The 14,078-nt window shown below is 46.8% G+C and overlaps 1 protein-coding gene across 1 annotated transcript; it reads right to left on the reverse strand.

Annotated features, from left to right (window-relative positions):
* Positions 1-1,412: 1,412 nt before the first annotated feature.
* ZSCAN5B (zinc finger and SCAN domain containing 5B) lies at positions 1,413-10,206 on the reverse strand. The gene is made up of 5 exons (XM_033224556.1): positions 10,065-10,206; positions 4,715-5,225; positions 3,589-3,792; positions 2,547-2,697; positions 1,413-2,283 (listed from the first exon to the last, which is right to left on the reverse strand). The coding sequence occupies exons 2-5, from the start codon at positions 5,096-5,098 to the stop codon at positions 1,544-1,546; spliced, it is 1,479 nt and encodes a 492-aa protein (XP_033080447.1). The 5' UTR covers positions 5,099-5,225; positions 10,065-10,206; the 3' UTR covers positions 1,413-1,543.
* Between the last annotated feature and the right edge of the window lie 3,872 nt (positions 10,207-14,078).

Below are 14,078 nucleotides of genomic sequence, written 5' to 3' on the forward strand. Positions count from 1 at the left end.
TGTGCAAATAAGCAGCTCCAAAGGTTTAATCAATAATGCTGAATCTTTTACTTTGTGTGTCTCAGGATGTTCTGAAACCTAGAGAACTGGTCAGATTCCCGGGGTTTGGGAAGTTCCATTGCTCACGCCCTTTCTGATCTGAAGCTTCTCAGGACTGGTGGCTGTTTACTTTCCATGAGGCATGTATCCCACATGGGATCATTTGTGGGTCACAGGCCTACCATTGTTTCTGAAGCCTGAACAAGACTAATACAACTTTTTTTTTTTTTTTTTTTGAGACGGAGTCTTGCTCTGTCACCCAGGCTGGAGTGCAGTGGCTGGATCTCAGCTCACTGCAAGCTCCGCCTCCCGGGTTCATGCCATTCTCCTGCCTCAGCCTCCCGAGGAGCTGGGACTACAGGCGCCCGCCACCTCGCCCGGCTAGTTTTTTGTATTTTTAGTAGAGACGGGGTTTCACCGTGTTAGCCAGGGTGGTCTCGATCTCCTGACCTCGTGATCCGCCCGTCTCGGCCTCCCAAAGTGCTGGGATTACAGGCTTGAGCCACCGCGCCCGGCCGACTAATACAATTTTAAGTTCCTTTAGTTACCTGATGAGAGGGTCCTTAGTTCTAATTTCTGGCAATTTCTGGATATCTGACGTGTTTCCTGTTCATTCGTTCATTAGTTTTAGATCCTTTTTTTTTCTTTTTTACATATTTTGAAGCTATATTTTAGCATCATTTAAGTTTCTAAGTATTATAAATTCCTGGTGGAGGTTGGGCATGGTGGCTCACACCTGTAATGCCGGCACTTTGGGAGGCTGAGGTGGGTGGATCTCTGGTGGGGAGCTGTGTGTGTGGGTGGTGGGGGAAGGGGATCTACAGGAATACTTGGTACTTTCCACTGAGTTGTGCGTGAACCTAAAACTGCTCTAAAAAATAAAGTCTACTGAAAACAATACAATATACCCAAACACTGCGCTTCAGATAAGGAAGGAATCACATAGAACACAATGATACTTAAAAGAGAAAGTGTTGCCCAGGCATGGTGGCTCACACCTGTAGTCCCAGCACTTTGGGAGGCTGAGGCGGGTAGATCACCTGAGGTCAGGAGTTCAAGACCAGCCTGGCCAACATGGTGAAACCCCATCTCTACTAAAAATATCAAAATTTTTATTCACTTTTTTTTGGGGGTGGAGTCTCACTATGTTGCCCAGGCTGGACTTAAACCCGTGGACTCAAGCAATCCTCCTGCCTTAGCCTCCCCAGTAGCTGGGATTACACTTGCGTGCTACTGTGCTCAGTGTTTTCTTATAAGATATTGGAAAATGATGAGACTTGTGCTCATTGGGAGACAAACAGCAACAGACACTAAGATAAATCTATAAGAAAGCAAGAGACATAATCAAACAGAAAACAAAACTCATGGGGGGAGGATAAATATTTACTCAAACATCTGGGCAATTCCTACCAAGTGCTTTATGTGTATATGTCATCTGGTAACATTGGAGAAAAATCATCAGTCACTGTCTCTTGGGGTGGAGGACGTGGACCTGACTCTGGAATCACTGGGAGGTGGTTTCCTGGTGTGTTTTCAGGTGACGCTTGAATGTCCCCAGCTGACGGAAGGTCTTTTGACACTTGGGACATCCGTAGGGCTTCTCTCCGGAGTGAGTGCGCTGGTGAACGTTCAGGTTCCCCTTGTGGCTGAAAACTTTGCTGCAGTATTTACATTTGAACGGCCTCTCCCCAGTGTGGATCCTCTTGTGGCCCTGTAAGGTGGACTCGTGGGCAAACCGCTTTTGGCACACATCACACGAGTAGGGCCTCTCGCCAGTGTGGACTCGCTGGTGAACTCGGAGGTCTGAGGGCTGCAAGAAGCGCTTCCAACAGAGATCACACTGAAAGGGTCTCTCTCCTGTATGTGATCTCCTGTGGATGCTTAGCTGGGAAAAATACTTAAACGATTTATTGCACACGTCACACACAATGGATAGCAGGGCCTTGGCTTCTTGGCCATTGGGGTGACTGGCTGGGCTCGCAGGGCCTGGGGAATGAACTGGATTGATCTCAGCTTCTTCCGGGGATTCTCTGTTGCCCACAGGTGTGGCTCCTCCTTGAGGCTCTTGGGAAATGGAGGTGGCGTCTGGTTTGGAACTGCTCAGATTCAGAGCCTCTCCACTGTTAACGCTGTGAGTCGAAGCTTCTCTCTCCACAACGCAGGCAGAAGGTGTGTCGGCATCCACATTTTCCACAGAGGCTCTTTGTGGGGGTTCCTTCCCCTCCTTTGCTCTCACCAGATCTGCTGGAAGAAGGGATTCCACACACAACAGTTAATAAAGCGCATTTTCAATACACCAAACTCATTGCGACCAGACACTGACCTTGGCTGACAACTTCCCCTCAACCTCAAGACTAAGACATTGGACCATAGGTCTCTGGAGAGTGGGGGGTGGAGAGGCTTTGGCAGCTGAGTCCCAACTCCCCAGACATGATAATGCTGGGCCCCCAGACCCATACCCAGGAAGAGAGGAGCTAATATTTCTGGGTCCAAGTCTTCATACTCACTGGGACCGTTTGGAAGCTGAGGCTCTGGGGATGTAAGTCCTGGGTTCTCCTCCCTGTCTACGTTCAGACCCTTCTCCAAGGTTGGCTTGGGTCTCAGAGTCTTTGGACCTCCTTTCATGACAATAGTCTCTGGCAGTAGGAAGTCCTCCTCCTGACAACGGAAAACCAAGAGCAATGACTCCGTGTCTGAACTGGGGGAAGCACGGACATGTCTGTCCCCTCCTGACTGGATGCACCCACTCTTCTAATGACACAGGTGTGGAAATATGTGCAGACTTCCTGTGACCACCCCTCACCCCCAGTAAACATCACCGCCTCACGTCTGAGTCGGTCCCTAATCTGCACCCTCCATATTCTAAATCAGCTCCTGTGCCTGGTGGTTTTCACCCTTTGGTTCTCTGAGCATATTTCTTCCCGCCATGCCAACGTCTCCCTGCCCCTGAGGCTGGAAGGAGCATGACTCTAGGTGGAGGCCCCTAACCTGTGGCACCACTGGCATTGGGGCTGCATCACCCTCCTGGAGGGGGCGCTCCTGTGCAGAGCAGAGACCCCGCCTCCACCCTCTAGATGCTACTAACACCCCACCACCCCCGAGAATGCCAAACAAGAACGTCTCGAGACATGGCCATGTGTCTGGAAAGGCAAAATCACCCCAGTTGAGAAACACTCCTCAAATTAAGAAATCAACAGTCTGAGAAAGTGGGTTCCTTGCTGAATGACTTCATGAAATGTCTTTGAGGTAACTGGCTATGGGGAAGGGATCTTCAGTTCATTCATCCGTGCCAACTGCCTCCCTCACTTCACTGAGACCATTTCTTACCCCCCACCCTCAATGCTAAAAGCTCTCCTAGTGGAGGGGAAAGTAGATGAGGTTTCCCTCTCTGCGATGGTTCAGGAATGAATGTTTGGGGATGTACCATGTCCATGGGGAATGGTTCTAATCTTGTCCTCTGCCAAATCTGTCAATCAGTCCAGTGGACACACGACTTCCTCCCGTTCCTTCTCCCACCTCTACCCAGACACCAAGGCCTCACACACTCACCTGCCTCCTGGACGGTGCAGGGACCCTGGGCAGGGTCTGCACCTCTCGAGGGGCCTGGCCTTCCCCCGGATGCATCTGGTTCACAGAGGAGGCCCGCTGGCTGGACACGTCTCTCGGATCATCCCTGGCACTGGCGGGGGCTTCAGCCATCTCGATATCTGAGTCCAGCATAAGATATTCTTTGCCGAGCAAGTTAACCACAGACTGTAGAGGGAAAAAAGACAATCAGACTCACTATGAGAACTTGAAAGTAGCTCTCATGGCTGGGCGCGGTAGCTCACACCTGTAATCCCAGCACTTTAGGAGGCCGAGGTGGGCGGATTATGAGGTCAGGAGATCGAGGCCATCCTGGCTAACACGGTGAAACTCCGTCTATACTAAAGAATACAAAAAATTAGCTGGGTGTAGTGGCGGGCGCCTATAATCCCAGCTACTCGGGAGGCTGAGGCAGGAGAATGGAATGAACCCAGGAGGTGGAGGTTGCAGTGAGCTGAGATTGTGCCACTGTACTCCAGCCTGGGCGACAGAGTGAGACTCCGTTTCAAAAAAAAAAAAAGTAGCTCTCATATTCCCTGGGTCTTCCCATAATGCTCACACTTGACTAATTAATGCTGAAATCTGCCTTCCTGATGCAGAATCAGCACTGTGGACACAGCAATCCTGTCTCAATATTTTTCTCTCTAGGTAAGTACATAAATATGAATCCTTTGGAAGAAAGGGTCTCTAAACCAAAGAGAAGACAAGGAGAAATATTCTGGGTGAATGCAACTCAAGTGGCCAATGGCAGCTCACCTTGTGTTGGAACTTAGGGGCTCATATGGGGACCTGGAGACAGATCCCCGCGTCGCTGATACCAACCACTTTCCCTGCCTCAGGATGGGACTTCTGGGCCCCCCTTCAGTTCACTCTAATGCCTCCTTCCCTACATCCCATCAGGTGTAATATTTTACCAATGTCTTTCTCTCATGTTGGCCTCACAGTGTGTGGGTCCCTGTATCTCCTCTGCCTGTCCATCTCCTAGACCAGGGATTTGCAATATTAACTGTGCTGATATTTGGGACTGGAGAATTCTTTGGCCCCCATACCAGCTCCCCTTCCCTGAGCCAATCAGGAGGGTCCCACTCACCCATTTCTTGGGTCTTCTGTGATTTCGCAGCAGGTCCTCCAGGTCTTTGCAGTTCTGCACGCCGTTGACCTTGACTAAGACCTGGAGCTCCTGGGGCATGGAGATCATGAACTGCTCCATCACTAGCATGTCCAGGATCTGCTCTTTGGTGTGGAGGTCGGGCCTCAGCCACAGATGGCACAGCTCAGTGAGTTTCCTCAGAGCCTGGATGGGGTCCGACTCCTCCGAGCAGCTGAACATCCTGAAGTTCAGGTGCCAAGTCTCAGGGTTCCTGTGGTGATATCCAAGGTGAGTTCCCGGGGATGGCACAGACCATGGAGTCTCTGACCTAGGGCTGTTGCAGGGTTCTCTCTGACCCCATGAGGGTGTGTGATTTGCAGCCATATCTACTGGAGAATACTTCAGTTCGCCTCTGAACAAGCTCTTCCAGTAGCCGGTATCTAATTGAGACCTAGCTGCACAGGCTGCCCCTGGTTTTTCTCAGTAATAGATTCACGGTTTGTTCAGAAGTCTGCAGGGAAAAAAAGCATATGAGCCCGACCATTTTAACTTTCTACTCCACTTATCCCTCCCTTCCAAATCCCTCATCCCAATCCCGGACCCCATTTGTCCACTGGCATTAGACTTGGCACTCTGGAAATGAATCCACTCTGTTCTTCCAGTGTCTACATCTGACTACATGTTCTGGGGTAAAATCTGAATGCTCCCCTGGATTCTGATCTCCAGAGGATCATTATGCAGAGGTGGGACTGGTTTTCCTTTCAACTGGAACAACACTGTTCTTGACTGTAAATTAAACTGGATATGTATGTGAAGCTCCTAGAATCTGATGTAACAATAATGTCGGTTCTTTATGTTTTCCCGTCAAGACAAGATCCAAGGCAAAGCCCTTAGTCATAATTACGCAAAAAGCTAGAGAAAAATATTAATAGTTACAATCTACGATTGTCCCCAGCACATTTTTCTATTATTCTACAAGTAACCCCAGGATATTTATTTGCTGCAGGGAAGAGGTGGCAGTAAAAAATCCTATGAGAATTAAGCTCCTGCAAAGATATGTTGTTGTTTTGGTAAAACACACATTTATAAAATTCATCACTTTTACTTAAGCACACGCACTATTTTGTGCAACCATCACCACTTTCTAATTCCAGAATTACTGCATCACTCCAAAAGGAAACACCATCCTCATCAGTAATTACCTCCTGCCCCACCCACCCCAGTCCCTGGCCATCGCTAATCTGTTTATTGTCTGTAGGAGTTTCTCTATTCCTTATCTCATTCCATAAAATGGATTAAAGTCTTATGAAATTTCCAGGTAGTGGGATCGTACCATAGACAGATTTTTTTCTCGGCCGGGCGCGGTGGCTCAAGCCTGTAATCCCAGCACTTTGGGAGGCCGAGACGGGCGGATCATGGGGTCAGGAGATCGAGACCATCCTGGCTGACACGGTGAAACCTCGTCTCTACTAAAAAAAAAATACAAAAACTAGCCGGGCGAGGTGGCGGGCGCCTGTAGTTCCAGCTACTCGGGAGGCTGAGGCAGGAGAATGGCGTGAACCCGGGAGGCGGAGCTTGCAGTGAGCTGAGATCCGGCCACTGCACTCCAGCCTGGGCGACAGAGCGAGACTCTACCTCAAAAAAAGAAAGATTTTTTCTTTTTTCTGTTTGAGACAGGGTCTTGCTCTGTCATCCAGGCTGGAAGGAAATTCGCAGCCATGGTTCCCTCAGCCTCAACCTCCTGGGCTCCGGTGATGCTCCCACCTCAGCCTCCCGAGTAGCTGGGACTACAAGTGCATCACCACACCTGGCTAATTTTCATAGGTTATTTTTTGTAATAAAATATGGCTTCGCCATGTTGCCCAGGCTGGTCTCAAACTCTGGGCTCAAGCGATCCACCGGCCTCGGCCTCCCAAAATTCGGGGATTACAGGTGTGACTGCATTGCAGCTGGCCTAGATTTTTTTTTTTAATTTTATTCTTTTGTTTTCTGAGACAGAGTTTCACTGTGTTGCCTGGGCTGGAGCGCAGTGGTGCGATCTGAGTTTACTGCACCTCTGCAGGTTCCTGTGGTTCTCCTTCTTCAGCCTCCCAAGTAGCTGGGATTACAGGCCCCGCCCAGCTAATTTTCTTGCTTTTAGCAGAGACAGGGTTTCGCCACGTTGAATAGGCTGGTCTCAAACGCCTGACCTCAGGCCATTCCCATGCCTTGGCCTCCTAAAGTGCTGGGATTACAGGCGTGTTCCACCGCACACAGCCCGACTTTTTTTTTTTTTCTTTTTAAATTTGGTTATAAACGTAGCTTCAAAAGGCAGGAGTCACTGAGTGATACTCTCCAGGTATCAATTATCATCCAAGTTCAACAGCTATGAGAACGCAGACCTGCCGTCCTAGCCACAGGTGGGGGAAGAAACCTGAAGGTCTGCAGAGAGGAGAAAAAACTGGCAGGAGGGTCTCGGGAAAGATCACTGGAAGCCGGGAGGATGGAAAACCCATGCCTCCTGCAAGGACTCTGAGCAACTGCAGAACTGACAGCCAGGGAGACAATCGGCACACAGGGGGAGACCACCCAGAGGAGGAGTCAATATTTACAAGCCACACATCTCACAAGAGGCTCCGATGCAAAATATAAGCAACTCAAACTACTCCAAAGCGAGAAAACACATAACCCACTAGAAGGAGGGCAAGGCGCCTATGTGGACGTCTCAGATGAAGACATGTGAATGGCCAGTAGTTCTAGGAAAAGGTGCTCATCATCACTCATCATCAGGGACATGCAAATCCAAACCACAAGGCACCCCTCACGCCTACTAGAGGGGCTGTTCCCAAAGACACATGGAACGGGTGAGGATTTGGAGGAAAGGGATCCTCTGCGCCCTGTGCTGGGATGTAAATCAGTGCAGCCGATATGGGAGACAGTATAGAAGCTCCTCAGAAAATTAAAAGTTCAACAACTGCATGATCCAGCAATCACACTTCTAGGCATGTACACAGAGGAAAGAAAATCAGGACGTGGACTCCAAAACACTGAAACTCTGGAGTGATAGATGGCAGGAAGGTGGGAGACTACCTATTGGGTGCTATCCTCATATCCTGGGCAACGAGTTCAGTGATCCCCAAAACCTCAGCATCACTTAATATACTCATGTAACGAATCTGCACACAGGTACCCACCGAACCTAAAATAAAAGTGGATTTATTTTAAGTTGTCTATTTTTGTTTTTAAACTACTACCTTTAGTAGGGTCGGGGTTTTTAAACTCTGTCGCCCAGGCTGGAGTGCAGTGGTGCAATCCTGGCTTGCTGCGGCCTTGACCTCTAGGGTCCAAGTGATCCTCCTGCCTCTGCTTCCCAAAGTTCTGGGATTACAAGTGTGAGCCACTACACTGGGCCTACTTAAAATTATTTTTATTTTTATTTCATTTTATTTATTTATTTGAGACAGAGTCTTGCTCTATCTATCCTCCAGGCTGGAGTGCAGTGGCGGATCTGGGCTCACTGCCACCTCTGCCTCCCAGGTTCAAGTGATTCTCCTGCCTCAGGCTCCCGAGTAGCTCGGATTACAGGCGTGAGCCACCACTCTCGGCTAATTTTTGTATTTTTAGTAGAGACGGGGTCTGGCCATATTGGCCAGGCTGGTTTCAAACTCCTGACCTCAAGTGATCCCCATGCCTCAGTCTCCCAAGGTGCTGGGATTACAGATGTGAGCCACTGCTCCCGGCCATTACAGCCTTTTTAAAAAAATAAAATAATAAAAATAACGTTAAATAGGTCTACTGCACAGCATGGTGACTGTAGTTCACAGCAATGTACAGTATACTTGGAAATTGCTAAGGAAGTTGATTTCAAGTGTTACCCAAAAATGGTAAGACGGTGAGGTAGAGCCTATGGCAGTTTGCTCGATTTAGCCATTGCGCAATGCGTACGCACCTTTACACCCTTTGCTGTGCACCAGACATATACACAATTATATATTTATATTTCTCAATTTGAAAGTAAACTAGGCCTGGTGCGGTGGCTCACGCCTGTCACCCCAGCGCTCTGGGAGGTGGAGGGGGCAGGATCACTTGAGCCCAGCAGTGAACCGTGATTGTGCCCCTGTGCTCCAGCCTGGGAGACACATCTAGAGGCCATCTCGTTTTATTTATTAAGTAAATCGATACATTTTTTTTTATTTTTTATTTTTATTTTTTTTGAGACAGAGTCTGGCTCTGTCGCCCAGGCTGGAGTGCAGTGGCCGGATCTCAGCTCACTGCAAGCTCCGCCTCCGGGTTTACGCCATTCTCCTGCCTCAGCCTCCCGAGTAGCTGGGACTACAGGCGCCTGCCACCTCGCCCGGCTAGTTTTTTGTATTTTTAGTAGAGACGGGGTTTCACTGTGTTAGCCAGGATGGTCTCGATCTCCTGACCTCGTGATCCGCCCGTCTCGGCCTCCCAAAGTGCTGGGATTACAGGCTTGAGCCACCGCGCCCGGCCAATCGATACATTTTTAAAAAGCATACAGCTATGAGAGAGAAAAGGCAGCCTGAAATTCTGGGAATTAAAGAGGTTTTCCCACCAGGTTCCCTAAGCGCCCCTACTCAGGAGGCGGAGATGGAGGCTGAGGTGGGCAGATTGCTTGAGCTGAGGAGTTCGAGACCAGCCTGTGCAAAGTAGTGAGACCACATCTCTACAGTCAATAAAAAATGCACTCGAGCGGCGTGGTGGTGTGCTCCCGCAGTCCCAGCAAGGTGGAGGCCGAGGAGGGCAGATAGCTTGAGCCTGGGAGTTCCAGGCCAGCCTGGACTATGAACGAGACCCCGTTTCTGAAAAATAAAACAAAACCTAACCATGATGAGAAACTTAATATTATTACTTGCTTTTACTTTTTTTTTTTTTTTGAGAGAGAGTTTTGCTTTGTTAACCAGGCTGGAGTGCAATGGCACGACCTCGGCTCGCTGCAACCTCTGCCTCCTGGGTTCAAACGATTCTCCTGACAGCCTCCTGAGTAACAGGGATTACAGGCGCCCGCCACCACGTCCAGCTAATTTTTTTATTTTTAGTAGGGTCAGGGTTTCACCATGTTGGTCAGGTTGGTCTTGAACTCCTGACCTCGTGATGTGCCAACCTCGGCCTCCAAAGTAGCTGGGATTACAGGCATGCGCCACCGCGCCCGACCGAGAAAGTTAGAATTATTCCCAGTTTACAGAAGCATTGCATAACGAGTCAGCGTTAACCATGGGGTGCAAAGGAGACCCGCTGCCTTCACAAAGTCTCCGAGCAAATGCATGAGAAAATACACCCAAACTTTCTGAAACCAACCCCCGCGCACGCCAGCTCCTAAACACCGCAGATGTGCTCGCTGGACACTTACCTCCTTCCCGGCTTCCGCCGCCGACCTCCTCGCTCTGCGATGCGCTCTCCAACTGGCCTGGAGCTGAACTGCGTCTATTTATGGAGAAGCGGAGGGACTGAGGCCCGGTTTCCGGTTCCCTGCACCGCCCCATGATTGGTTTAGGGCCATAGAGTCCATTGTACGTAAGTGGCGTTGATTACATTTGCCACTGAAACCCCGCCCACAGGAAATTAATGTATTAAACATGCCTACTGTGCAAAGAACATAGGTTTTCGCGCTCTACTGAGCTGTCATATTGCTGAGGTATTTGGAGGCCTCAGAAAATACAGATCCGCAAGTTTTAACCACTTTGGGTCCCCTCATGCCACAGACAGTAATATCCTAACAAGTAAAGAACATGTTAAGAGCTGGTGGAATTAGCTTATTAAAACAAAATGGAAAAAAAAAAGAAAAAAGAAAGAAAAATTCAAAAGAGTTGGTTGATTAATATCAAATCAGTGATTTAATCTCATTTTTAATCTCATTTGAGAGAAACTTTCACATGCGAATTGCAAGATATTGAAAATAGTGGACACTCATTGTTGATACGTAATGAATATTTGTGATAATTTTTTACTTTTTTCTTTTTTTCAAAATCTTGGAATTGACATGTGAAAGCTTTGTTTAAACTGGACGAAATCACTGATTTGATATCAGCCTTGTATAAAAACAGTGGGAACCAGAGAAAGGCACATGGTCTCCTCTCTGCGTTCATTCCAGGACGGTATGAGGGTGGTTTATAGATACACGGAGGGTCCTACGGGTTCCCTAGTTCTCAGCCCCTCAGTTAGGGCTCTCAAGCACCAAAAGCCTTAATGGTGGGTGTGAATTTTACTGTATGGATCATGGAGTTAATGTGGAATGATAATTAAATGCTAGGCAAGATTAGATTACAACTTGGGAAGTTCGCACCGTCCATTGGATGACACTAATCCATTCAAGTAGTGACTCATTCATTTTAACTTCAGAGGAAACCTCATCTAACCTTTAGGATAAAATGGAGGGCTGTCAATTTTACACTGATTCTGGATTAAATCCTTGGAAAATCTTAAGCCGCTTAACTCTGGGAACTTCAAACTTCTTGTGAATAGAACCTTCCTGATTTGTTTCGAAGATGCAGTGAGACTGGGTCAGTAAAGTGCTCAATACAAGGTCATTTTGCCAAACAGTTGTAAAAATTATCTTCTGGTGCATTTTCTCATACTTGATGATATTTTTCCTTCTTAACCACTGAGGTGTTGACAATGAGTTAGAGTTAAGAATGGAATTTTTCCCTGGAATTCACTGGGAGCTACCTAAACCACCATCTGCCTATGTAATTCCCCCGAATTCTCCCCTCCGGAAACTCACAATGTGCTTCTGTGAAGAACATTGTTTGTATTTTGGTAGGGATCGCATTGAATCTGTAGATGTCTATTAATAGTATGGTCTTTTTCACAATATTGATTCTTCTACCCTATGAACATGTCTTCCCATTTTCTGGGGTCCGCTTTAATATTTTTCATTAGCGTTTAATAGTTTTCCTTGTGGAAATCGTTCGCCTCCTTGGTTAAATTTATTTCCAGGTTTTGGGGGGTGTCTTTTGCTCTTGTAAATGAGATTGCTTTCTTGATTTTCTTTTTGCCCCTAGTTCGTTGTTGGTGTATAAAAACACTACTGATTTTTGCATATCGACTTAGTATCTGGCCACTTTACTGAATCGGTTTATCAATTCTAAGAGTTTTACTGCTGGAGGTTTCAGGGGTTTTTATAGATGACATCATGTTGTTGGCAAAGAGAGACAATTCGACTTCCTCCTTCTGAATTTGGATGCCCTTTGTTCCTTGCTCTGGCTTAGATTTTCCCAACACATTATTATTAACGAAGGACACCAAGCTGAAGTTTGGACACAGGTATACATTGTGATGCAGTCGCCAGGACCAAGTTAGTTAACATCTCCATCATCTCACATAGATACCATGTTCTTTCCTTTTTATCATTTATGTATTTATATATCAATTACTGGGCTCAAGCGATCCTGCTTCTGCCTCCCTAGCAGGTAAGACTACAGACATGAGCCACATCTGGCTTTCTTTTGATAGCTTTTTTTTTTTTTTTCTTTGAGATGGAGTCTCATTCCGTCGCCCAGGCTGGAGTGCAGTGGAGCGATCTTGGTTCACTGCAACCTCTGGCAAGAGGATTGCTTGACCCAGGAATTAAGGAAATAAATAAATAATGAAAAGAAAATAGTCACTATGTGAGTTGATGAATACATTAATTAGCTTGATTGTAGTGATAATTACACTATGTATAGGGATATGTAAACATCAGCATGGTGACCTTAGTCCCCAAGGATGGATAGAGACCAGGAGTTGGAGAGCAGCCTGGGCAACATAGCGATACTGCCATCTTTACAAAAAATCTTTGTTAATTAACCAAGTATGGTGGTGCTTGCCTGTAACTCCAGATACTCAGGAGGCTGGAGCAGGAAGATCTCTTGAGCCCAGGAGTTCGAGGTTGCAGTGACATCTGAGTTTTCCATTGCACCAAGCCAAGGTGACACAGTGAGATCTTGGCTCTAAAAATAAATAAATAAATAAATAAATAATAAACAAATTCACCCACAGGGGTAGGAGATCACTACCAGAAAAACTATAAAATATTGATGAGAGGAAATGAAGAGGGCACAAAAATGGAAAGATATTCCATGTTTGTAAATCGGAAGAATTCATATTGTGAAAATGACCACACTATTAACAGAGATCTACAGATCATCACAATCCCTACCAAAATGCCAAACACATTCTTCATGGGAACATGACATGTTTCTAGAAGAGAAGATTGGAGGGAATTGGGTAGGTAGATGGTGGTTTTAGGCAGATTCCAGTTCATTCCCCTTAATAACTCCATTCTGAACTCTGACTCACCATCAACACCTCAGTTATTAACAAGGAAAAAATATCACAAAGTATGAGAAAATGCATCAGGAAACAAGTGTCTGAACTTTTTGGCAAAATGACCTTGTGTTGGCCACTTTACTGACACAGTCTTTTTTGTTTTATTTTGTTTTATTTATTTATTATTTATTTTTTGCTTTTGAGACGGAGTTCACTCTTGTTGCTCAGGCTGTAGTGCAATGGTGAGATCTTGGCTCACCGTAACCTCCACCTCCTGGATTCAAGTGATTCTCCTGCCTCAGCCTCCGAGTAGCTGGGATTACAGGCATGTGCCACCATGCCTGGTTAATTTTGTATTTTTAGTAGAGATGGGGTTTCTCCATGTTGGTCAGGCTGGTCTCGAACTCCTGACCTTGTGATCCACCCACCGTGGCATCCCAAAGTGCTGGGATTACAGGCGTGAGCCCCCACCTCCAGCCAAGATAATCTTATTTCATCTTCAAAACAACTCATCAGGAAGCTAATAATTCCCTGGTTCTAGTCACAGGGAGTTGGAAGTTTCCAGAATTCAGTGGCTTAAGATTTCCCAAGGATTGAAACCAGAATTAGTATAAAGTGTACTTAATTGTCATTCCACATGGACTCCATGGTCCATACAGTAAAATTCACACCCACCATTAAGGCTTTTCTTGCTTGAGAGGCCTCACTGAGGGGTTTGAGAACCAGGGAACCCTCTGTGTGTCCATAAACCAGCTCCTACCATCCTAAAGTGAACGCAGAGAGGACACCATGTGCCTTTCTCTGGTTCCCACTGTTTTTACCTAAGGGTAGGTTGGCTACCCTTAGATAGCCAGTCAAAGCAGTGATTTAGCCTGGTTCAAGCACAGCTTTCCCATGTCAATTCCCAGATTTTGAAAAGTAAAAAATTATCACTACTATTCATTATGTATCAACAATGACTGTCTTTTTTCTTCAATATCTTGACATTCACCTGTGAAAGCTTTTCTCAAACTAGAGCAAATCACTGGTTTGATATTATTCAACCCACTCTTAACACGTCCTTTACTCATTAGGATATCACTCTCTGTGCCATGAGGGGACCCAAAAGTGCTTAAAA

This window comes from Trachypithecus francoisi, unplaced genomic scaffold (genome assembly GCF_009764315.1).
Source record: "Trachypithecus francoisi isolate TF-2019V2 unplaced genomic scaffold, Tfra_2.0 Lachesis_group12, whole genome shotgun sequence".
Taxonomy (NCBI): Eukaryota; Metazoa; Chordata; class Mammalia; order Primates; family Cercopithecidae; genus Trachypithecus; species Trachypithecus francoisi.

What these genes read in the sequence shown, in the direction of transcription:
- ZSCAN5B (XM_033224556.1), bottom strand. Translation starts at nt 5,098, where the DNA reads ATGGCTGCAAATCACACACCCTCATGGGGTCAGAGAGAACCCTGCAAC. An exon ending in ACAGAAGACCCAAGAAATGG is followed by an intron (nt 3,793 to 4,714) that starts GTGAGTGGGACC and finishes TTCCCTCTACAG; the next exon opens with TCTGTGGTTAACTTGCTCGG. An exon ending in TCAGCTTCCAAACGGTCCCA is followed by an intron (nt 2,284 to 2,546) that starts GTGAGTATGAAG and finishes CCCTTCTTCCAG; the next exon opens with CAGATCTGGTGAGAGCAAAG.